Source organism: Diadema antillarum, unplaced genomic scaffold (assembly GCF_040938485.1).
Source record: "Diadema antillarum isolate AM-2024a unplaced genomic scaffold, OU_Dant_1.0 scf00000001, whole genome shotgun sequence".
Taxonomy (NCBI): domain Eukaryota; kingdom Metazoa; phylum Echinodermata; class Echinoidea; order Diadematoida; family Diadematidae; genus Diadema; species Diadema antillarum.
Genome location: NW_027270890.1, coordinates 409,973 through 436,134, shown reverse-complemented (window position 1 = coordinate 436,134; position 26,162 = coordinate 409,973). Strand labels below are relative to the sequence as shown.

General features: G+C 37.0%; 1 protein-coding gene across 6 annotated transcripts in view; it reads left to right on the top strand.

Moving 5' to 3' along the window:
* LOC139726971 (diacylglycerol kinase beta-like) overlaps positions 1-26,162 on the top strand; it is a 275,552-nt gene that overhangs the window by 217,198 nt on the left and 32,192 nt on the right. For all 6 annotated transcript variants that reach the window (XM_071638181.1, XM_071638126.1, XM_071638321.1 and 3 more), the window contains 8 exons: positions 1,613-1,662; positions 2,180-2,254; positions 3,121-3,240; positions 4,767-4,884; positions 6,728-6,816; positions 16,268-16,318; positions 21,299-21,415; positions 24,434-24,532. In XM_071638181.1, the coding sequence (XP_071494282.1) occupies positions 1,613-1,662; positions 2,180-2,254; positions 3,121-3,240; positions 4,767-4,884; positions 6,728-6,816; positions 16,268-16,318; positions 21,299-21,415; positions 24,434-24,532 (719 nt within the window). The remainder of the gene's footprint in view (positions 1-1,612; positions 1,663-2,179; positions 2,255-3,120; positions 3,241-4,766; positions 4,885-6,727; positions 6,817-16,267; positions 16,319-21,298; positions 21,416-24,433; positions 24,533-26,162) is intronic.

Sequence of the window (26,162 nt, the reverse complement as noted above, 5' to 3'; positions counted from 1 at the left end):
CCAGGATGTTTGATTACTTTGGGTGCAATGATAATGGCAACAAGTATAGCAATAACAGGAAGAATGATGGCGATAATGATGATGATAACTATGATGGTGATTAGGATAATGAAGGCAATGGCAATATAATCATAAATGATGATGATGATGATGATGATGATGATGATGATAACTTCATGTAAACAACTGCTCTTTTGGACAGCAAGGCTTTTTTTAGTAGTACTCAGCATTGTTAGATGCCTGTTTCTTCGTGGGGGTCAGTGGATTAAAAATAGTTGTAATGCTTATCTTGGGATTCTGTAAAACCAGAAACATTTGTGAATGTGGGTGGACAGCCTTTTTCACATCATAAAACTTTTGCTAATTACCTCTGGTACTCAATGCATTGTGCAAACAAACACTTTCGGGTTCAATTTACTTTCAGGAATCTTTGCTCCTTGTGAAATTTGTGAAAGATTCACTAACGGGAAAAAAAATCTGGTATTACAGTATGAACTCAGGACTTTCTGCTTGAAAGTCTCTAGCCATGTACCTCTATACCACAGCACAGCAACTGTATTTTGTTACATTCTTGCTGTATTTTAGGGCTTGTCTTGCAATACTATCAAACTCATTAACCTGGAATACAAAATCCCACAGTTTTACTGATCTGCAACTAAACATGATCTAATGAAGAGAAAAGTGATACTAACAACACATGATGCATCTGAGACATGTTTGGATCATACATGATCATATTAGAACATTTTTCTGGTTGTGTTCATGCTTTTATTGACAGCAGTATGCATACCTTGTGATCTGTCTCACAGAAAAAAGAGTAGAGCTAGCCTTGTCATCTTGTCTGCAAGACTTTGGGTGTAATAAAATTCTAGTTTTTACCTTAAATATCTAGCAACCCTGACTTAAGCTTACCATCACTTGAAGACATTGTGTTATGGTCCTTGTATTGGTAGTCTGAAACATGTGAAGGATTTTCCTCCATGCAAGCACAAATCCGTAACTAATGCAACATTACTCAGATGACAGGATTAATGCTATGCCCCATATCAACTATTTTACGCTTGCACATTCATCGCACCTCGTTGATTGCATGTTGTCAGTGTTTGCATATTCCCAGTGAATTTTTTTTTGTTGTTGAGGCTAGTAGGAAAAAGGACATGTTTAGTTTTATGTCAGAAATGGCATACAAAACATCTAATCCAATCAAAATTAAAATCATACATTTTCATTTTTCAAAGCTAGTACATCCTGTAACTCTCATTTATAGATAATCATACAAAAGACATTTGATTTATGATCATTATGTTAAAATCTGCTTAGGTGAATGAGAAACTGTAAACTATGAGTAAGGAGATGTTATTCTTAATTATTCAGAGAAAAATGCTGCAAGTAGAAAGGATATTTACATCTTTCTACATCTATCTCTATCTGTCTCTTTGCTGAATTTGACTCTGCGTTCAGCTGAATTTGACATGTATGATTCAATACTTAGGCTGATCTTAGCACCAAACTTCACAGAATCTGGAAAACTGTGAAAAGACAGTTAATACCCACAATATCGTCCCTTTTTGACCTGCTTACATAATCTGTGTTTTCTGTCCTCTTTCTGCAGTCATGTTTCGGCTGTATGATACGGATGACAATGGCATTCTGGACAGCAGTGTAAGTTTTAATCTAGTCAACATTAATTAATGTATGCCATTAATGTTAATTTGATTCCTAAGTGTCTTGATAGGAGGGCATGTCATATCTCTGGTAAAAGATAATAATGAAGTGGCATTGATCCAGTCAAGTTGAAATGGTATCAACCATTTATGTATCAAGCCCAACTTTTTTCAGAGATGAAATACTTCATGTGAAGGGAGTAAACCGAGAATGTATCAAGCCCAATTTTTTCAGAGATGCAATACCTCATGTGAACAGAGTAAGATAATGAAACAAGAACAGACCCAATGGGATTTGTCATTACTGAGTTAGTTATAAAAAATTAATCAGAAACCGATGGTATTGGTCTTTACTCTTCCTGTTAAATCTGTGTTATGGTGCTTGGATGCTTTTCATCATCTTACATGTATTTCCTTATTGTTTTAAGTGGTACAAAACAAGTAATACTCATTCAAGTTTCCCCACGAATATATGTTGATTATTTTTAGTTTATCATTGTTTCTTTCTTTCTCAGGAGCTGGACTGTATAGTGAACCAGATGATGCACGTGGCGGAGTATTTAGGCTGGGATGTCACGGAGCTTAGACCAGTAAGGCTCATGCCTTCAAGAGTATACATAGTGTCTTTATGGGGAGGGGGAGTGGAGGGGGAGATTGTGGCTACATCTACTCACAGCTTTAATCCTAGTAGATTTGTTTCTGCACACACTGTAGCATCTTATCCTACCCTGTCCCACCCCATTGCTGGCACACGTGGCTGTGTTGACTTGCCAAGATATTTTGTAGCATTACAGTTCTGTAGTTTTTGTCAGGTTTTTAGAAAAACAAAAATGTACTCTTGATATGAGTACGACCCGCTGGAGTGAAATAATGTAATGGGTGCAAACAAAAATACCACTGAGATACGGAAGGTGTTATTGGGCTTAGATTAGTGCTATTGAGGTATCAGGATATCTGTGTTCCAAAAGGTTATCAGAGTGTGACCAATGTGTTAGAATATTAACAAAACACAGAAAAGGATTTACAGTGTTAGCAAAATCTAAGTCAAAGATTCGACTGTATGAAGTGACAGCCTCAATTTAGATTCTACTTTCATAGTCCAGTCTTGCGCCTTCTTTTGTTTGAATGGAGCAGAGGTAATTTGTGGAAGTGAAAGTCACAGAAGGATTAACAAAGTTTTAGTTTCATTTGAATGGATAAGGTTGAAAAGAAAACTGCACTTACACCTGAGTGTGTAATTAAGAAGTGATTAGTATTTGGACAATAAATCATTATCCCATCAGATGGTTGCTTGTTAATCATTCAGTGATGTTGAATTTGTGTATGACATAGGTAACATGAATGTATAAATTGACACCCTCAAACACTCTATTGGGGTGTTTGCTTTTTTAGATTAAAAAAAAAATTTGGTCATCCCTCCTCAATGCATGTTGGTGTTGTCATTTTTTTTCTTCAGATCCTCCAAGACATGATGATAGAGATTGACTTTGATTCAGATGGAACCGTCTCACTGGAAGAATGGATCCGTGGCGGCATGACAACCATTCCTCTTTTAGTTCTCCTGGGCCTTGAATCGGTGAGGGGCGAGTGCTGGGTCTAAGAACTTGTAGCCAATGGTTTCCTGTCACCCTTGTATGCCTTCAGTAGCCAAATTTCATATTTGTTTTTAGAGAGAGAAAAAAAAAATGCTGTAGTTTATTTATTTTTTTTTCTGGGGGGGGGGGTTTCTTGCAGAATGGAGTACTGTAAAAGTGCATATTTTCGCATGACTAATTTTTCGCGCTCGAACGGGTAGGAAGAGTACAGTTTCACATGTTTTTAACTCCGTGGAATCAAGACATCAGCTATTGGAAAATATGGCAAGCAAAGATGTTCACCTGCTTTTTAATTTTCGCACTAGTTTCTGGTTGCGCGAAAAGCGCAAAAATTTCAATACTGCGAAAATTTCTACTTTTACAGTATGCTATTTCTTATTCTTTTTTTTGCACCGCAAACTTCAATCTGCACTGATATAAAAGCATTTCATTAAGCAATCCTGGTACTCAATGTAAGATATAGGAGAGACACTGTTTAAAACTGTTGAGCTATGCTGACTGTGAGCTGTATGATGGTGTTAAAACTGTATAAAACACTCCACCATACCACTCCAATCTAATAAACCACTTACTGAACAGTTTATTCCAATGCTATGGTCAGTGGGAATTGTTGAATGTGATAAGTCTGGTCAGTCGCAAACCTTCATGCTTGTGAAGCAATAAGTATTATTTTCTATCCTAATTTTGTTTTCACAGTTTCATATTTACAAAGTGCAAGAGACCCTTTTAGCAAATGGAACATTGCAGCTTAGATTTTTTAAACTGGAATCAATGCTGAATGGAACGTTTTGACGGTTTGATTTTGCTACAACACGCATTTCCCATAGATACTTGCCCGAGTATACTCGAGACTCGTCCTCAACGGGTTAATATGTATATGGCACAAGGGTGACATTTTGTATGGCAGGTTAGTTGTTGCGATGACATGTAACCTGCTAGGCATGTAGAGTTATATTGTTCAGAGATATCTGTGGTGTTTATGCCATTAAAATTTATGTTTTTGACCTCTGAACTTAAACACAACAGAATTTTCTCCTCTGTGTATTTTACTCTCTCCATCTCTCTCCCTCTCCATCTCTCTCCCTCTCTCTTTCTTTCCCTCAATATGTGCATAAGTCCCTTTCTATATCTTATCTACAATGTATGTGTGTATTTGCATCCATCTGTATATATAATCATATCAGCACATCTTTCTGTCTGTCTGTCTGTCTATCTGTCTATCTCTAGGTATCAGTGCCTGTCAAGCCATTTGTCTATCTGCCAATCTATCAGTCTTTTCATTAATCGACTCAAACAGACTATATGATCTGTACAACTGACTGTCTACATGTATATCTACTCACCCATATAATCTATTTGCGTTTGTCTTAAATTGTGTATGTAAATGTCAGCAAGTCATCTATCAATTTAATACCTATGCCTTGATATGTGTCTACACATTTGTCTCAATTCACATACTGTAAATGTACATGATATGTTTTCTTGCTCTCTCTGTCTCCCTCCCCAGAATGTGAAAGATGATGGGAGCCATGTGTGGAGGTTAAAACACTACAATAAGCCTGCCTACTGCAACCTATGTCTCAACCTTCTCGTGGGCTTGGGCAAACAGGGCCTTAGCTGTACATGTAAGCAAAACTCATTGCCTGGACTTGCAGTGTCATGGAAGGGCAAAGACAGTATTCAAGAAGCAATTCAAGAGCCTACTTGATAAAATTAAAATTGTTTCAATATGCATCCCATCATCACCACCACTACCACAAAAAGAAGAAAAAGAAAAAAGTTATGGTCAGAGATATCAATACTATGGTTTTTTTTATTTTCAAATTCTCCAGACTTGTCCAGTGTCGTATGATTTGTCCAACTTGATTTCCAATGACCTACCATAAGAAACTGAGGATGACACCAAGAGAGGAACACAGTCTTGAGAAAGTCAGCCAGAGACTTTAGATGTAGTGAAGCATACCATGTATACATGTGTCTCATAATAGTTCAATCTGAAACACCCTAGTGACATGCCTCATACAAAGGAAATGAAACATTCTAGATTTCTGAATATTATAAGACTTTGAAGTCCGACTGGAAGTAGTTATGATATCAAATTGTCAAGTTTTGAACAAACACCAAATATTTCATCCAGCTCACCTTTTGTTGCAGTTTTCTTGACTTTGTTTTTTGCATCTGCATTATAAACAGGCTAGTTTATGGGTTGCAAGCCAGTGATTCTCCACTGGTGGGCCACAAAGCTCTTTCAGGTGGGCTGAGATATCAGCCAGAATTGAAAGAAAAAAAAATTGGTATTCAATCTAACTAGGCCTCTTTAAAAAAATTGTGTGAGCCAAAGTTGACCTCGGGTTGAAAAAGGTTGAGAAGCGTGGGTGTAAGCCACATTAGTGTACTGTCTAATTTACCCAGGGTAATAGAACTAGCCCTGCAAAAGCTTTGGCAGGGCTACATCATTTATGCAGTGTATGTCCCTAGTACTGGCAGGTGTCCCCACTGTAGTAAAGAGCAGCATCCTGGATTAAAGACCTTATCCAAGAATTAAACTCACTGCTTACACTGACCTAATACAAGACACGCCCACTTTATAGCAAACTGCTTGCCTCTTTTACATCAGTACCATGTTGGTATTTCATACCTTGATCTAAAAATCCTGATCATGTTTAAGAATGTTGGCATTGCATCGAATTAAAGAATACAAAAGTACTTTCAAATAAATGAAATTTTAGCAATGAGTTGTTTTGGTTTTGTTTTGTTTTGTTTTATTTTAGCGTGAGTATTTATAATACATTATGTATTTATTTAAGGTGTATATGATACAAAGTAGGGCAGTTTGTCAATCAGTTGCACTACGAAACTGCTGTTGACCGTAGGAAGGGTATCTTTCAATGGTGATTTCACTGACCTCATTGACCATTCTGTTTGAGATACAATGGACTCCTGTTATAAAGAGGTCCTCGAGACCGGCAGTTTTCTTTCGTTATATCAAAATTTTGTTTTAACCGAACAAATAAACAACAGTATTGAATATTTATTTCGTTGTATTGGAATTTTGTTATAACCATGTTCGTTATAATGGGAGTGTTCTGTAGTTATGCTACTTGAGTCTGTACACTGATATGTGTACTTCTTTGCATAAAGTATCACCCGACTCTCTTTAGGAAGAAGTTATTTGAAGTCATTCTTAAAGATGTGATATGTTTGTTTTCTCTCTCCCCTCTTTCTTTCTTTTTTTTTCTCTCTCTCTCCTGTCTCTTGTTCCTCTATCATTCACTCTCCATTTTCTTCTCATTTTGTTTGCCTATCTATCAATCTATTTGTCTGTCTATCTATCAATCTATTTGTCTGTCTATCCCATCTCTATATCTTGTCTCCATGTCTTTCGCTTTCTCTCTCGATGCTTTCACATTTCTTCCTTTCTTTCCATATCAAACACACATTAATTCGCCCTTGTTTGTACATACATAGTTTGCAAGTACGCGGTCCATGAGCGATGCGTGCAACGAGCCCCAGCCTGCTGCATCAGTACATATGTCAAGTCAAAGCGAACGACGAATGTAAGTATGGTTGCAGTTTACTCACTACAGCCTTTAACATACACATAGTAGAAAATATTGGAATGGTTTTAGGATGAACTCTGAACAAGGAAAGAAATGAAAAAAATATATTGCTGATACATTTTTACTGCTCTGTATATTTGTATATCTTGTCACAGTATTTCTGAGTCTGATTTGATATACTGAAAGAAAAACACAGAGAGATTGAAAGAGCTCATTTTTCTGTTGGTGCACACAGCACCTGTAAATTTTGATTCTTCTGGTATACAAGAATAAAGATAAACTGGGGATATCTTTGAAGATGTAAGAATTGCAAGGTTAGTCTTGTGAAAGCTAATAAAAATTCACTTTTTGTATTATTGGTACATCTAACTTGTATTTTTAGTGCATTATCTTATCTTCTTCTGCGTCAAGGATATTATTTTTGGAAGCATTCTGGAATACACTCAAATCAATGAAAACGGTTTTCTCTTAGCAATTTGTTTCTAAAAATTAAAAGTCTTCAGTGTTGATTGAATCATGGCAGACATTGACCTTTTTTGTTGTTGTAGTTGTCACCCTTGGTTCTTGGTTAATCGCCAGCCAGTATTTAAAGAAATTAGTCATTTTGTGCAAAATATTTTGATTGACTCCACTTTCCCTCCCCAGCATCTTCCATTCCTGATTTTGTACCATTTGCTGTTGGTCACCATAAAAAATGATACCCATTCTGCATGCCTGCTATGTATGAATGCATGATAAAGTGAAACTGTGGATACCCTATGGCATGCCTGTTCAGGAGTATTCCATAAATGCATGTGGCTGTGTGTTGAAGTTTGTGCAATGTCTGTATGAAAGTGGTCCACAGGTGTGTCAGAGGTAAAAGTATGAAAATACATACAATACAGGCATCTGTACAATTTGTAAAATATGATCTGTCACCATGAAACCCGGGCAAAACTCACAGGCTTTTCATCAGAGAAGAGAAAAAAAAAAAGAATAATGATCAAGTGTTAGAAATCTGAACTACTTTCTGTCCAAATTCAAGTCCATTTTTATTTTCAAAAAAAGAAGAAGTATATGTTAGGTATATTTCTGCTGTGTTTTGATTATACCAATCATGTTTAAATGTCTGATATCTTGTACAGTTTACTGCATCTGAATTTGATGTTATTGTTCTGATCACTTGAATTCTAATTGTTTCTTTGGTAGGTTCTTGGAAAGATTCAGTGGTACAAATCTTTTATCATATATCGCACAGCTTGCAAAGAGTCTGGGGAATGATGAAAAATGGCTATATCAGAAAATTCATGTTTTGCAAAATTTATGAGACTGTCCTAGTGACAGGAGAAAAGCCATCATCACAGTAAAACAGCCTCTAGATTTTAACATATTTTGTTCAGTAGGAATGAAAGTTCTGGCAATTTTGACCTGATCCCACCTAATCCCCCTCCCCTCCCCAGGAATTATCATGTGTCTTCATTTTCTGTCGGCATGAGTTTTTTTTTAATGTTGATTTGAAGTTCAGTGCATGATCAAGATATCTGTCTCACACTGATAGAGGGCAGCAAACAGCAAGAATACAAACCAGCAGTGCTCAGAGTAGCTCAATTTGCTTTCAGTGACAAGTCAAGGGGGTGTTTCATCAATGTTTGTCAGCACTGACAACTTGTCAGCGCTGACAATCACCATAGTAACAGTTAGTGACCAGCGCATCTCAGCCAGTCAAAACCAAGGATTTTGCTGAAATTGTCAGCGCTGACAAACATTGATGAAACACCCCCCTGATCTGTGTTTTGCCACATGGTTGTCTTGGTCAGGTGACTCTGATGTCATGTGACACATAATCCTTTTTTTTAAATGTCATATTTATGGAGTGTCAGTATTGTTTCATCGTTGCCTGCATGGCAGAAGGGCCTAAGGTTTGCGCATTTGAAAAAAAAAATGATTAAATCATATGAAAGAGCTTTCAAACTCTCCCAAATTATGTTACAAGCAACAAATTTGATTTTTTTTTTTTTTTGGCCAAATTTAATGTTAGAGCCCTTCTGCCTGGCAGGCAACGTGATGTTCTTAAGTGTTATTTCTGTGATGTAATGCCTCTGTGGACACATTTGTAATTTTCACAAGTTTGAAGATTTCTTAAAAAGATACTGTAATGGCTGATGGTGATAGGACATATATTATTGCCACAGTTATTTTGTTATAGAGAGACTGAATCTATTCCTCATGTTGTATTCACACAAAATCCTGAGTTTCTCTAAACAGAGAAATGTGTGAGGAATTACTTTGCTTTTCCACAAGACATCAAAGTCATTTGACCAACGCAGCCATTTCGAATTAGTAGGATGATCTTATTCTCTGCTGTGCTATAACATATGTTTGATTTTGTATAGTTTCCATCATTTCTGTTTAAAAGTCTTGTTGGATAGTTTACCCATTACTGTTAAGTTCCAAGTGATATACTCTCAATGGATCTTTCTCAAATTCAAACTAGTGAAGAGGGGAGAAACGACATATGGCCCAATCAGATGATGTACATTGTATGAATCATGTAGCCATGATAGGCTTGAATTAACCTTATCCTACATAAAATGTTTCTTGTGTTTGATACTAGGGCAGGTTGTTTTATCTGTTTTCTTCTTTTTTTATTTCATCATCCGATATCTCTTTTGTTTCCTTTATTGCATTTTGAATGGCCATTAAAAGAAAAGACAGTATAGTCATTTGTAGTAGATGCAGTATGAAACTATCATTAAAAGTGAATTAAACAGACCATTTTTATTTAACTCTGTACTATTGGATACTTGTGAAGTATTTGTTGAGCACTTGCTATTGTGTCCATTTGAGGGATACGGACACACACTTCTAGCCATGTCAGTGTCTGTGCAAGTTGTGTTCATATCAATTTTTATTTGTTTGTTTCTTCAAAGGCAGACCAAATTTTGTCCACTTCACCTTTCACATTAGATTTACTTGGTGTAGATGCAAAATGCATGAGCTTCACTTTATTTTACTTACACATTGAATTTGCATGATTTCTTTATCCTAAAACAGTATCGTGGCTCACTGAATGTGGAGGCTAGCTCAGTATGTCTTGTTTTTGTTTTTCTACCTTTATATCGACCATGTGATAAACTTACTTTCATTCCTTAACTATTGCAGCTATGAAATAACTTTTCATACCTTTTTTACTCTCAATTGATATTTGTCAAATCATGTGCCTTCTTGTTATAGCATCTGCATGTAATAATAAATGGTCAAAAGTTTCATCTCCCAAAATGTCTGAACTGAATTTAATGCCACAAGTCACCAGCAACAAAATGCCAACATCTGGTCAGGCCCCATTCCAAACCCATCTGCACACAGATGAGAGTTTACCACCTCCTAACAGATTACTAACCCTCTGTTTGAGCCCCTATTTGTATCAAGAATGCTCTGAAAGCATCGGTCAGTTGATATGAGATATCTCACATACACTATCTTAAAGTCTTCTAACCAATGCAGAGCCACTGCTGCTGGTAGCATTACAGCAAAAAAAAAAAATCATTGTTCCCATGGCAACATTGCTGCTACTCAAATTGTTAGTAATAAACAATCAAATCAAAGCAATGCAAAATGTATATATATATTTTTTTTTTCACTAGCTTATTTTTGAGATGAAGCAAATAGTGGCATATACCTTTAACATTCATATTTGTGTGGGAGACATGCATGAAATGTTTGTTACAGATGGAATATTATCAAATATAATTATCTGCCTTCTCTGCTTCCATTGAGTGGCCACTACTCACAGGTTTGATTGTAATAAGTAGATGGGATAAATGTAATTCCCAAGAATAGGTAATTTTGGTGTAAGCAATTCAGAACCAAAATATGATTATGGTATTTTTATGTGCAACCTCCACTGCGAGTCCATTGTATGTATCTCATATGAATGCAATCCCAATCTTTCTGCCCCAAGATAGTGGTCATTTCAAATAATGATCATTATCCAATTTTGAAGAAAGAAAATCTGGTTTACATAAGGGAGAGGATAAATGAGGAATGTTTTGCATACATTCTTATTTTCAACCTATGTCTCTCAATAATATAAAATTCCACTGCCAAGAAGAAAGAATAGTACCAACATGAGTGAACTTGATGTTTGATACATGGTTGGGCTTAGCTTGAGAGATGGTTTTGTTAAAAGACTCCGCACCCACAGTATTAATTCACTGGGTAATATTTTGCTCTTTGTGTAACTGCTCCATATCATTTGTACTGCTTGCACTGCACATTTGCAACATATAACCATTGTGGGTTTTGTTTTATTTTGTTTTTCACTTTGCTGTCTTTTCTTTTTGGTTAAAATTGAATTTACATATGTTGCACCCATTCATATGCCATGCACAGTCCCATCCATTCATCCTCATGTTTGTGTTGCACAACTTCGCCAATCTGTCCGTCAACCACCCCGCCCTTTTGTGCCAGGTCCCAGGTGCACATGGTAAATTAACAAGCTCTCTCCCTTTTATGGTAAAGACATGCATCACATACATGTTATGGACTAACCATGTTGATCATTTTCTTTTGCCCCTCATCCTTTTCTTTCATCCTGCATGTCTTAATCCCACCGACCTTCATTCCCACAATGTGTAAGTTGCACTGTCTGTACGGTAATGACAATATTAATAATGTCTCTGAACCCAGTTCGAACGGAGCAGACCGTTCAGAATAGTGTGAATATTGTTGGTAAATCCATGTGTGTGGAAGATCTGAGATATTCTAAATGTCCATCTGATGGGATACATTACAACAAAAATTGATCCCTTTGGATGTTGAAAAAGAAGAGAAAAAAGGGGGACTGCAAAAGGGTGAGATTATTTGATTCCCAAGGCTAAAAATACACAGTCTTAGAACATACCTTACCTAGGACATCAGTGTTCATGCATCAACACACATAAAAACACACATCCCTAGTTACTTGAGATAAGTTCGTGTTTTTTCTTTAAGCATTGTTCCATCACACATCTGCATCTACAGTGATGTTTTGCAGATGAAAATGCAAAGTCAAATATTGGTGAACTTGAGGAACTGAAGATAGAAGGGACAGCCATTTTATTTTTCTTGCTAGTTGATAATGAAGCCAACTGCGAAGTAGTTTAATGATAAATAAAATTGTTGTCAAGCTGTTGCCACTACTTATTTGGGAACAATTGGACAATATCACAACAGTATTTCCAAAGTTTTATTTTGAGCCCTAAAACAAGATGAGACCCTAGTCAAACAAGACATTTCTTTTATCAGATATTTGTAGAAAATAGAAACTTATTTTAAAGTCTATCTCATGAAATTTCAAAAAATGCAGATCCAAACATAGCTGTCCGTATGGAAAAAACAAACAAACACCAAACCTTAAGCAGTCAAAAAAACCATGTGTGTGGTGGAATATTCAGTAGTAGGTTTATTATTCCTATATACCCTCCAGGTCTAATAACAGATGGTGACTGTATACTAATGAACATAAAATCTATCCATATGTTGTAATGGTCCCAGCTGGGATTTTTGGTGTGAAGTGTCTAACTCTGTTCAAAATTTCATACACATTGAGTAACCCTGAATTTATTAACTAACTATTTATATCTTCAGACATGTCTATGAATCACAAATCAGAGGGAAATTTGTATACATCTTAAAGTTTTACTTATTTTGATAGAAATAATAAGCCGTGCATATTTCAAACAAATCATGTGTATAAAAGCTAACAACTTGCTGTATATTTATACTTGCAAAGATCATTATCTTGTTCAGGGGAGCTGCTTTTGATGCCGCCTAAAGTTATATGTAGATGTGACTCTGATTTCATTGTCTGATAAAAAGAAATACCCAGCAATGATGCGTATGGGACTATAAATTATGTATAAAGGAATTTACTATGGTGTGCTGATTATATGTGTTGCAATATGGCAGTTTTCTTTGTATTGCAATTATTGTCAGCTCTTATGAATGGAATATTATGAATGCTTGTAGTTATAACTTGTGGGGAAGAAAAAAAAAGATAAAATGAGCATTCACTGATGTGGCTGTTCTGAGCAACACATCTGCACTAAATGCTTCATGTAATGCTGCAGAAGATTACCATACTTTTTACCCTTTAATAGATCAAAGCCTGTGCTTTATTGAGTTACCAGGGTATATACACAAGAAGAACAGAATCCATGAATGCAAACACATTTGTTTATTTACAATTTTGTCGTTTGGTCATAATTAAAAAGCTTGAAAAGTCTGTGAAAATATTTGAATGTCATCTAATGGCAAGTCATAGATTACCCAACATCTCTGATTATGACATTGGCTCTATTCAAAATCACATTTGTATTACCTCTGCTGACAAGAATTCTCACAATCACAAAACTTGGATTTCAAAAGGGAGAAAAGGGTGTCAGAAAGACTAGGGCTTTTATTATTATATTAAAGCTGGCTCCTGTGATGATAACTATGAAGGGATGTTAAAACTATAAGAGAGTGTGTTATACCTAATCGTATTACTTACAAATGTCCGTGCTTTCAATGTTTAGTTAAAGGGTGACTTCACTTTGTGCCCAAGGTGACTTGAGCAAAATCAGAACGGTGGAAGTCTCACTAAAATGACCTGAAAAAAACAAATTTTCTCAACCCACACATTTGGTTGCATGTACATGTAGATTTATCAATCATTTTTTTCTTTCTCTTTTTGCCAGGAATTTTGTGATTGTCACTTTAAGTCCACACCTTAAAACAATAATCATTGCTAGATCATAAGAACTCCAGAATTACTTCCTTTTTTTTCTTGTGTAATTAAAAAAGACAAAAGTAAAGTGTTTTTTCACAAGTCAATAAAAGACCTCAGGTGATGATATCATCACTTAATTTTTGCTTGAATATATGACTATGATAGATGTCACTGATTTATAAAAACAAGGGGCTTTTCGTTTTGTGATTGATTTGGGGCCTAATCTGGGGGAAGCTTTCACTGTTCTATTTGTGAATGACTTCAATCTCATCATCAATTGAGTATGAAGGGGGATGTCCTTTAATCCTTGGTGGTGTGGTAACTTAGGGCAGTAGGAACTGGGTTCTAGTGATCTCTTCAGAAAGCATTCACATCTGAGCATTCTGTCATGCTTAATTACAATAAGAATGAAATAATAATAATAATAATAATAATAATAATAATAATAATAATAATAATAATAATAATAATAATAATAATAATAAAAATAATAATAATAATAATAATAATAATAATAATAATAATAATAATAATAATAATAATAATATAATAATAATAATAATAATAATAACAATAATAACAATAATAACAATAACTATAATAATAATAATAATGATAATAATAATAATAATAATAATATAATAATAATAATAATAATAATAATAACAATAATAACAATAATAACAATAACTATAATAATAATAATAATAATAATAATGATAATAATAATAACAATAACAATAATAATAATAATAATAATAATAATAATAATAATAACAACTAGAAAAGCACTCTGAGAGCAAAGACCTCCACCAAGCATGCATCTCATTTCCACCACTGATCTTGTTCTTCCATAGAGATATCAGTGATTTTCATCCGTTATTACTTTATAGCATTGTGTGCTGAAAGTCGCCCGATTTCCCGATAGAGAAGCCTTTGTTACGTCATAAACCCTCAGCTGCACGGCACGCCTCGCTGGTGCCCTAGCAGAAACTAGAGCACGCACTTTAGTGCGGATATGCAAACCTCAAATACGCGCAGCCTGAACTCCCAAGTTCATTGACCCTACCTGCCAAAATATAAAAAATCCTTCATAAATCCCCCAAAATTCTCGGATCACTGCCAAAAGTTAATCGTTTGTTACTTGTGTCATTCTAAACCTTTTCTGCAAGTTTCATCCAAATCCGTTAACTGCTTTTTGAGTTATTTTGCACACGGACAAACACACAAACACACAAACCAACAGTAACGAAAACACAACCTCCTCCCTTAGCGGAGATAATGATAGTAATATTGGTAATAGTAGTAATGTTAATTGTAATTGTAATTGTAATGATAATAATGGCAATAATAATCATAACCTAAATAACAATAATGATGATGATAATGATAATAATATAAGAGGCACATACATACATGTACTCCAGAAAGAATACGTGGTGCACCGTTAATCCTTCTACCACCCAACGTTCTACCGCCACTGAAGCCTTCAAAGAGTCCAAAGATGAATATTGAGATTGTTATTATTATCATTATTACAATAACAATTATAAGGATAAGAATAGAATTACAACTGAGCTTCGATTATCAGCAACTTCATCCATAAGATAATTTGTGCTTATGTCAAAACAGATAAAATGATAACAATGCTATGCCCAGTACACAAATGTGTTTCAACCAGAGCAGTAGTGCATGCCATGTGCAAATCCATGAGTGTCAAAAAAGTTGATCTTAAATACATTTTACATAGTGAGGGACATTTCTGTTCCCTTAGATCTAACTTTCCACAAGTTCACCACGGTACTATTATAATCACATTTTTAGAAGTGCAGTCTGAATACTGGTGTAGCACATTTTTTAAGAGTTATTGCAATACTCATTTGTCATTCTTTCTCCATTTTTTCTCCTTTCTTTTCCCCCTCTGTTGCCAATTTGGCTGTATCAACCTATCACCTTCCATGGTTGCACTTTATTTCTTTCATTTCCTCTGTCGGTCTTCCTATCCTGGCATCTCTCTCATTCATTGTTTTCATCGCTCTCCCTCCCCTTTATTCCAATCAATCACAACTAACCTCTCCCTTCAATCTAATGTCATTAAAACCTTGTATTGTTCCATATTTTCCCATCTCTCATTTTTTTGTTCTGTGATTCTCTCTCTCCTTTTGCTCACATTTTCCTTTTGTTCTTTTCCTTCATTTCCCTCTGTTCTCTCTCTCTCTCTTAATTGTTTCTTTTTTTGTTTACTTTTATTATTTCCCTTCATCATTATTGCCCTAATTTTGCTTTAGACATTTTTAATTCATGTCACATCTCTTTTCTTCCTTGTTCTCTATCCTTGTCTCCTGTTCTTTTTTTCTTTGTAATTTTCCTCTGGGCTTTTGGTGTATCTGTTGCCTTTTCCACCTCTTTCTCTATATGTGTATCTATCTATCTATCTGTCTATCTATCTATCTATCTATCTATCTATCTATCTATCTACCTATCTATCTATCTATCTATCTATCTATCTACCTATCTATCTATCTATCCATCCACCTCTGCCTGTCAATCCCTCTGTCTAACTTTCTCCTTCTATATCTCTCCTGCACACATACAAACATTCGTTTTCTCTCTCTCTCACTCACACCTTTGTTTCATGGGCTCATGTTATCTCTCCCTCGACCCTCCTGCTGTGCTGCTCTGCGCCTTCCCAATCCGTCCTTTTCTACAAACCTGTAGCAACCCAAAAATCTGTCCCGCAAGGATGCCGAGATTTGGGGAGAAGTACCGGTAGGTGGCAAGTCATTTTAATTTGTGTTGTTTGTCAAATTAATTATCTGTTTCTTTTCTGGGTTTTCTTTTCTTCTCTTTTTTTTTACAAGTTTTAAATGTTTTTGTTGATTGTTTGTATTTTGTGTTATCTTTGCATCATTCTTTCTTTGTGTCACATTCCTGGTAGCTTATGTTTTTGTGTCCCTCCTGTGTTTTTCTCCCAGAAAATTATTTCTGTATCACTTTTCCATTTTTTTTCCCCCAATCAGAGAGAGCGAGAGACAAACACAGCCATCATCACTAAAATCATGCCATTAGACCAATGAAAAACAGATGTAGATTTTGCATTTAGAATTAGTTCAGTTTTCATTCTCTACTTTGCCTGTCATCTGAGTAGAAATTCATCACCCATGCTGCATGACTTTTGAAGTAGAAATTGAAGTATATACTGTCCCTATTTGTTGAAAATGGATTTATCTGCCTTGAAATTTTAAAACACTCAAAAAAAAATCAGTATTCATGTTCTTCAAATAATTAAAGATTTGATGGAAGATATGGCATAGCTGCACTTTATAAGTTGGCATTATATTTCCTGTCAGTTTCAATCAAGTTCTTGCAGTATGTCTATTGTTATTATTATTATTATTATTATTTGTATTTGTATTTATCAATGCTGATATGTAATAGTTTGGCAAGTTTGTGATTCTATTCTGCCCAGAAGCATGTTACAAATCAGCACGTTGATATCTATCTTATTCTATTTCACTTTTTTTTGGGGGGGGGGGGCTGTTTGTTAGCTCTGTTCAAGTTCTGTAATCACATAGTCTATGATGTTGTATATTGTTGTTTGAAGGGGGGAAAAAGGGTTGAAGATTGTTGTATTTTTTTTTTATTCACCAGAATAAGATTCCACAATGCCAGTTTGACTAACATGTACAAATTGTTTGAAAGTCAAGGTGTGATATGTGTTTTAACGTCACTCCACACAGAGCTTACAATGTAAAGACAATAAGAGTTCTGGCACCACATTATGTAAATTGCATCATTACCTTAATGATATTGAATAGTCTACCAACTTGAAGTGAAATATAGACGAACTTGTGTGTGTGTGTGTTTGTTTGTTGTAAAAAAGAAAATGAAAAGAATGCGGTATTCAAGTGCTCTGCTAGTTTGTGAATATAGTGTTTGTCACTACGGAAAATGACATGGTATATCTTGCTAAGCTGTTGATCATATAAACTTGTGTCAACTTGTACATTGGATGTTGTTGTGTGTTTGGCATGCATGTTCATTATGTTAAACTGTTTGACCCAGTTTTTTCCTTGTGTTATTTCCTCTTCATTTAATGTGTTGATTTTACATTTGGCAGTGTTTGAATATCAAACAAGTTGAAATGAAGTACTGATAATCTGTGGATACATGGCGCAGCCTTTCACTTAAGCTTCAGATTTTTTCTAAAATGACAGCCGGAGTACAGAGTATGCCTGTACCCTCCTTGATTGTTATCCATCAACATACATAACTCGATGTCACGTAGTACATGTCTGGGTATAATCAAAGGCGATGTGTTCAGTGCATGGCGCAATGTAGTTGTCAAAGTTCATGCACCAGGCCCTGTAGGCCTACCCTATTCTATGGCAGCATTGTTTGTGAAATTCAGGTGGAATGGGGAGATTGAGATATTCCTTTTGAAAGAGCAGCTCCCCCCAAAAAAACAAAACAACAACAAAACAACAACAACAACAACTGTCAAGGAGTGTAAGATGTTCTGGTATGACGTCAGGGGATTTTTCCGTGGGACTGCAGTGCAGTTTCACTAACACATAATACTGGTGTGGGTTTGGCAATTGTGGCAGGAGTTCTGTGGTGAATTGAATGACTGCCAATAAAAAAAAAAGAACTTGGCAAGTTAGGGCCAAGTGTATGAGGAATGGCAGTGGTTCAAACAAACTGACTGCTGATGAAGGAAGCTACTGAGAGTTATCACAACAGACTGTTTGGTTTTATAACAATTTACACGGAAAAAAACCTAATTGTGCTAATACAACATCAAGATATACAATCATACCCAGTAGTCAAGTGATACCAGAGTAGACTTGAAGAGTGTTTTCACTTCGTCTTTGCAATAGGGAGTACAAAGTTTGTCTTTAATAGAACTCTTTACCTGCTATAGTGATTTTGTAATGTGCATTTTCAAAGTAAAATGTCATCCAAACTGGGGGTGCTTACCCAAAAGAAAAAAAAAAGAGTCTCTTAGATGTATGAAGTATGATTTGATAATATGCATTCTTTATACAATATATTATTCATCCAAGTTTTTTATCCCGGTGAAGTGGTCCCACCCCACATCCAACTTGACCCCTTGGAAGACCAACTTAGTGTAGCTGAATATGGGCTATCCAGCCATCTTCACAGATGGAAAATGAACAACAACAACAACAACAAAAAGGGTTGTTTAATAGTTGAAAATAGCTGAAAATTTATACTCTGTTGATTTAGTATTTTTTACTTGTAGATGACATGAACATTTATAACTATTCAGTATTCTGAACCCCCACCCCGTGCAAATGTCTGTGGATGGACATAAATGTGAGGAGATAGATACATACATACATAGAAGAATAGATGAATATAGAGAGAAGAGACAAGGAGGGGGGGGGGGGATAGAGAGGGTGGTACTGGAGGATGGATGAATAGAATCTTGGGAATTCCCCTGATCCTCCCCCTACCATTCACACCCCACCCCACTCCCTTCCCCTTCCCCCTTCCCACCCTCCCTTACAATAGATTACATTCCATAACTGATGCAGAGAGCTGTATATCCAAGTTTTGGTGTACGCCTGGGGTTTGAGGGAATAAGAGTGCTTCCTACCACTCTCCCACACAGTGATGGTAGCCACTGGGAACCCATCAGTGTTAAGTTTGTTTCACTCCCAAAACACCACAATCCTAGTCGCTCCAAAAGAGGTGCAGGGGATCAACGTTTGACGACAAACTTTTCCCACCAGACTCAATAGGGAGTCCGGATAATGTAGGACATAGACATGAATTGGGACTCCGGGGGCTTTGTTGTGGCACAAAAGGATGAGGTATTTGCGATGTGACTCAAGCCTATTGTTGCCACCTATTTGAGGGCTATTTATAGGGTAGTTCAGACATCATTATTCGGTGATAGTATTCTTTGCGGAGAATGCAGGTCTGGCTACAGACGTGAGCATAAGGCGCTAATAATTCTCATTTTGTTGGGTAAGCCAAGGTACATTGTACAACTTTCCATGACATTGCAGATCTGCATTGCACTTTACAACTGTATGTATTTTATCATTTTTTGTTATTGCCTGTGTATATGTGTACATGTGGTTTTTTAATTTATGAGGGAGTGTTAAAGCATTAATGTATACAAATTAAGGTTTGTATTGATAGATTCCTGCCCATTACAACTATCTGCTATCAGTTGTCAAGAAGCAGTATGCCTGAGTATTGCGGTATTCTGGTTCATTCCAATGTTCATGTTTTTTCTTTGTTTGCTGCCGTACCCTGACTGTAGAAAACTAGTGTTTGTCACACACATGTATGTGTGGGTGTATATGTTTCTATGTTGGATGTGCGTTTATCAACTCGTAAAAATTCCTTGAAAGCTGTTTGGATAACCTGTTTCTGCCAAGAAAAGGAGTTGATAAACGCAGCCTATGATTGCCCTTATTTTCTTGTAACTCCCTTATTAATTGAAAGAGTGTTGGCAGCCCAGCTGTTGTAGCTGCAAATGATGGCCCACATACCTCGTCTAAACTGATGTTCAAGTCACACTGCCAATGTTTTGTGCAGCCAATGAAGTGGACACATTTGTGTTTCATGTCGATAGGAATTGCCCTCACACATTTGAAGGAAATGTACAGAAATTCAAGAAACGTTTTCCATCCTGTGCTGAAACATGAAGCGTGCTGTTTTCAAAGCCAAATGCCATCTTCGGCATTAAAAGTAAACAAAATGAAAATGAAACAGACTAAAGGGAAAATGAGGACGTTTTGCCAAATAGGGTTAAAACCATAATTCTGTGGCTGCCACTTCCAGTTAGGCGGCTTTGTTATGATACGGGGATGTAATGAGGAAGTCATGGTAAAACATGCAAATAATTTATAGATCATGAAGTTTATTGTGTTTGTCTTTTGGCATGATGCTCAGTGATGCTCAATAATACCCTTTTTATTGTTTGTTGTATATTTGTGGAATGAATGTCTGTGACATCGTATATTGGAAAATGGAGAATATATGATCAAATGTGGGGAAAAAATACACAATTTCTCTATGTGTAAAGGAGGTCATTCCTCCTCTGATCCTTCATATCCTTTCAGCCCAACCATATGCACCATAGAACTACTAAGGTCAAATAACATGGCTGATTTGACAAGCATTTCACACATGATTTTATTGTATCATAAATATATTGAACCTTACTTTTTAGACCTTCCTCACCATATGGTATGCAGTGTATAAGCAGTATTAATGTTCTTTGTATTGCCTAGCATAGAAACAAAGCTGCCAACGTGTTCTTTTTCAGTATGTATTGTTTAATTGGATTTTTTCATTAGAAAATATATTTTTTAATGAAAGAAAACAAAAAGGGTTGATTTGTTTCCCTGAAATTGTTTCAATGTGCATGTTATGTCCAGTCTGTCCACTTTTGAACCACATTTTTTTTTAGTCAAGTTTTGTATGTGATGTATTTTCTTACTGTGCATAAGTATGTTTTTAATTCTGAAGCAGCCCTATAATAGAAGGTTCTCAGTGAAATTTGTGCACCTGCACACATGCTATATGTGGAAGTGTAGAGTTTGTGTCTATATATGTGTGTCTATATCTGTGTCTGTTGTGTGGTTGGGTATGGAGCATGGTCATCACATTACTTCCCACAGAGTATATATGTGTATTTATCTCACTAAAATTTCCCTGCCCATCTCCCTCCTCACATGTGCTGGTCCGCGGCCGATGACCCTCTAGATAATGAACCACCACTGGGTGGAGGGCAACTGTCCAGGCAAGTGCGACAAGTGCAAGAAGTCCATCAAGAGCTACAACGGCGTCACTGGCCTTCACTGCCGTTGGTGCAAGATCACGGTGAGTGTTTGCATAAGGGCTGACGGGGAAAATTGGTAGAGGTGCCCCACTTTTTTTGGGGGGGGGGGCATGTGTCCCCCAGAATGGAGGCACCTGATGTTTGACTTTATGGCAAGTTTGAATCCTTTATCAAAGTAGCATTGCTTGGGTATGACATTGTAGCACAGAAAGGGAAAAGGGGAATATGCAACCCCCCCCCCCCCAAAAAAAAAAAAAAAAAAAAAAAAATTAATAAATATAATGGGTAATGACAGGAAATATGATATGCTTTGTCCCTGTCAACCACAGCAAAAATGTCAAGCAGGCTTTATAGGCATGGATATCAAAAGTTCCGTCTGGCTAAGAGTCTATATGGCAAGTCCTTTGTCATTGAAGTCTGTTTTGTTTTCACACACCAGAGACATAATTCTTTGAAGAAATACAACTTGAGCTCTCAGTTGGACCAAGTTTCAAAACAACAACTCTCTTTCTTCCTCTCTCTCCTCACCTCCCACTTCCGCCTTTCCTTTGAGCAATGCTGTATGTGTGTGTGTGGGGGGGGGGGATGGAGAAGGAAGACATAGATCCTTGAAGTTATTAGAGTTACTCCAAAAGATTTTCTTGTTAATTAGGGAAACTCCCTGTGATGGAGAAGAAATATATCCAGTGGAATATGGTTGGGATTTCATTTTGTTTTTTGTTTTATTTTGTACTTTATTGAAAGGAGGGGTTATCATATTTTTTTTTTAATCTTATGAAAGCATTAAAGAGGAAGAGCTCATGAAGCAGGTAACAAACAGCAATGAGAATACCAGGAAGTCTGCTGCTGATGAAACGCTTTGCAATAGAAATTAGATATGGCAAAGATACAAAGGTTAAAAAATGCAAACTTTTAATATTTTGTCTTTATGTTTGTTTTGTTTTGTTTGTTTTATTTGTTTGTTGTTGTTGATCACCTCTACCATTTGTAACTATGCCACCATTGGTGAGGTAATAATTTATTTACTAAATAGGTATGTAAAAACCATGAAATTAAACTGATGTGTTGATGATAGGCATATGTTTTTCATGTACCTTGTAATCGATGTGGTAAAATAATCACTCAGAATAAGTTATTCTTTGAGGTTTCATTGTTCGGGGCGGGGGGGGGGGGGGGGTCAACAAAAAGAAAGTGAGAACATTTTAGATATGTCATAATTTGTTATTAACAATTTACCATTGTCTTGGTAAACCCAAAGTAGAGAATGACAAGAGTATTTTGTTGGCTTTCATCATATGAGTGTATTTCCATGAAAAGGTTGGTAATCATCCAGTCAGATCTAAGTATCTCAAATCACTGTCTGTAACTCTCTCAGCGTGGACTGCATTATCGTGCCATAAAAGTCAAACCATATTGAATTGGATCTTGAGCTTGAGCTTGACATTGGCAAAAGAGAGGGCTAGGATGCCACAAAATGCCCATTTTGTGTCAGCCGCATCAACTAAGTCTTAAGCTTGTCCCACGCAAGATTTGATGATATGGCAGAGAGATGAAACTCTCATCTAGGATGATGTGGACTTGCATGCTGTGAAGTTCTCTCAAGAATCACATCATAGTTGTTCTTAGTTGTCTCGTCTCTTTACTTGTATTTCTGCTTCTTCCCTTTCCCCTTTTCCACTTCTTTTTTCATCCCGCACACTTGTAGTTAAGTTTTCACCCTTTTTTATACCCCCGCCAAACGAAGTTTGAAGGGGGTATATAGGAATCAGCGGACGGTCGGTCGGGCGGTCGGGCGGTCGGTCGGGCGGTCGGGCGGTCGGGCGGGTGGTCGGTCGGGCGGTCGGTCCGTTGCAAATCTTGCGTCGCAAACTACTTCCTCAGTTTTCAACCGATTCCCATAAAACTTGGCACAGATGTGTGCCTTGGGTTGTAGATGTGCAAGACGTATTTTGGTAGGGCAAAATGCTTCATGGCAAAACTGCTTCATCAGTGTTCTTCCAATTCTCATGGAATTCATATTGAGTGTTTGTCTTAGGATATAGGTCAGCATGACACATTTCTTGACAGTGACAAAAAGTATGTTGCCATGGTAACAGCTCACATATTATGAGCCAAAATGATGGAAAATTTTGTGTCAAGACGCATTTTTCGACAGTACCCGAAAGTACGTTGCCATGGTAACGGCATATTAATGGCAGAAGATCAAGGAAAGATCTTGCGGATTTAACTACTTCCTCAGTTTTTTGACCAAAGCTTATGAAATGTGGCACACACCTTGATCTTGGTGGGAAGATGTGGAAGACATATTTTTCGGACGTGTCGGAAGCTGCGTTGCCATGGTAACGACATATAAATGGCAGAAGATCAAGGAAAGATCTTGCGGATTGAACTGCTTCCTCTGTATTCGACTGAAGCTCATGAAATGTGGCACACACATTGGTCTTGGTGGGAAGATGTGCAAGACATATTTTTTGGACATGTCGGAAGCTGCATTGCCATGGTAACAGCATATTAATGGTGGAAGATCAAGGAAAGATCTTGTGGATTGAACTACTTCCTCAGTTTTTGACAAAAGCTTATGAAATGTGGCACACACAATAGTCTTGGTGGGAAGATGTGCAAGACATATTTTTCGGACGTGTTGGAAGCTGCGTTGCCATGGTAATGGCATTTAAATGGCAGAAGATCAAGGAAAGATCATTCCTTGGGTAAGACTGTCGTCACGGGGCGGGGGTATTAATCACCTTACGTGATATTTCTAGTTTCTTCCTGTGAGGTGCCCACGTTGTACAAGCATAGTCTTTTGAGTGGGTACCTCCAATTTTTTCGCAGAATGTATAAATATGTCTGTATGAAAAATGCCTAATTTTGTAATGATTATTGACAAATGTTATTCTTTGCTATCTATGTATCATTCCTTCAAAAACGCATGTCGAATCTATATTTTTTGTACATTCTGTTGAAAGAAGTGAAAATAAAACCTTTGAATTTGAATTTGAATAGTATGAGTCTTGTCTCCCACTTTTTTTCCCTCTCTTTTCCTCCATGTTGTGATGTAGCTCCACAACAAGTGTGCCTCACACGTCAAGCCTGAGTGTAACATGGGGGAGTTCAGGGACCACATTCTACCTCCAACAGCTATCTGCCCCGCTGTCCTGGTAAGTACTTGCCTGGATTTTGTTGTTGTACCTGTTTGTTCTTCTTCCTCTTCTTCCTCTTCCTCCTCCTCCTCTTCCTCCTCATCTTCCTCCTTCTCCTACTCCTTCTCCTCCTCATCTTCCTCCTTCTCCTCCACCACTACCTTCTCGCCCCATGTTCTTCTCTGCTAGTTCTTCCATCTTCACTACCAGTACTATCCCTGTCTTCTTCCCTCTACCACCCTTCCTCCCTCTTCCACCCTTCTTTCCTTTGCCTCCCTCCAGCTTCTCCTCTCTTTGCAAGATCTCTGATCTTTGCTGCTGGTATTTTGCAAGCAGCTTCTTCCTCTTTCCTTCATTTTTGTTCTTGCCTGGTATTTCTCTCGTCTTTTGCCACCAGTATTATTACCCTCCTCCTCTTTTTCCCCCTCCCCTCTCCCCTCTGTCTTATCTCTGCTAGTTCTCCCATCTTTGCTACTGGTATATTCCCCTCCGTCTTCACCCCCTTCTTACGCCTCCCTCTTCCCTCCCTTTACCTCCACTCTCTTCTGTGCTTGCTAGTTCTCCAGTGTGCACCACCAATATTATCTGGCATTCTTCTCCCTCCTCTGACAGTCGAGTGGCTTCCCAGCATCCCAACCTGCTTCAGCTCCTCACAGCTTGAAGGAAGCTAGGGGGGAGAAAAGGCTGTAATGAGGGAAGCGTGCCAGGCACTGATAGTTTGCACAATCTAACCTTTCAAAAGCTTTCACTTCACTGTTGGGTGGGAACTTGACCCCCCACCAGTTGAGATGTTAGAGCGGGACAGTTTCTGTTGGTCCCAGTAAATTACTAACTTTCAAATGGACCAGAAGTCCAGGAGGTCCAGCTGATTCTGAGGCGCAGATCGACGATAGGGACAGTGAGAAGACGAGAGCAAGAATCCATTCCAAGGGCATGTTATAAATTTTAGAAGTAATGTTTGAAATACAAGTTTACGTCGCTGATGAATTTTTTCTTCTTCTCCAAGAACTGTGAGGTCTTTTCATTTCCACTGAAGAGGAAGCTGTTAGCCATATTCTGAAAAACATCTAGCATTGTTTTAGTTACGAAATGTTTTTCATCATGTATTTGCATGTTGTAAGAAAGTATAGGGGACCACATGTTGGACAGATAATTAGGTGAAGTAATCTTTTGCACAAATGTTTCAAATATAAAGGGAAGATCATACAGAACCAAGAAAGAATATGCAGCAACTTTTGGTTCATCTACATTGATTAAAAGGATTCTGCAATACAATCTGTACACATTGATTTGCACAGAGTGGCTTTATAGCACTTAGTCATGGTGCCCTTTAGCACATACAGTATAAGGCACTTTGCTTTGGGCAATTAATTGTTCCAAAGTTTTCATTCCTTGTAATATGAGCATATTAGTATTGGTTAGAGTCGTGCAAAGCCACATTGTTCCTCATTCATAAGTATGTATTGTTTGTGAAGTAGTTTACAGTTTCATTATTTAAGTCACATGACCACTAAGTGGTTTTGTTCATGATGATATACTGTCTGTAACAAGGACATTTGGATGGCCCCACTAGTCTTGTCAGTATTCCAACTTCATAAATTATGACTTGCCAAGAAAAAAATAATTCATTTTAAAAGAAAATAAAGAC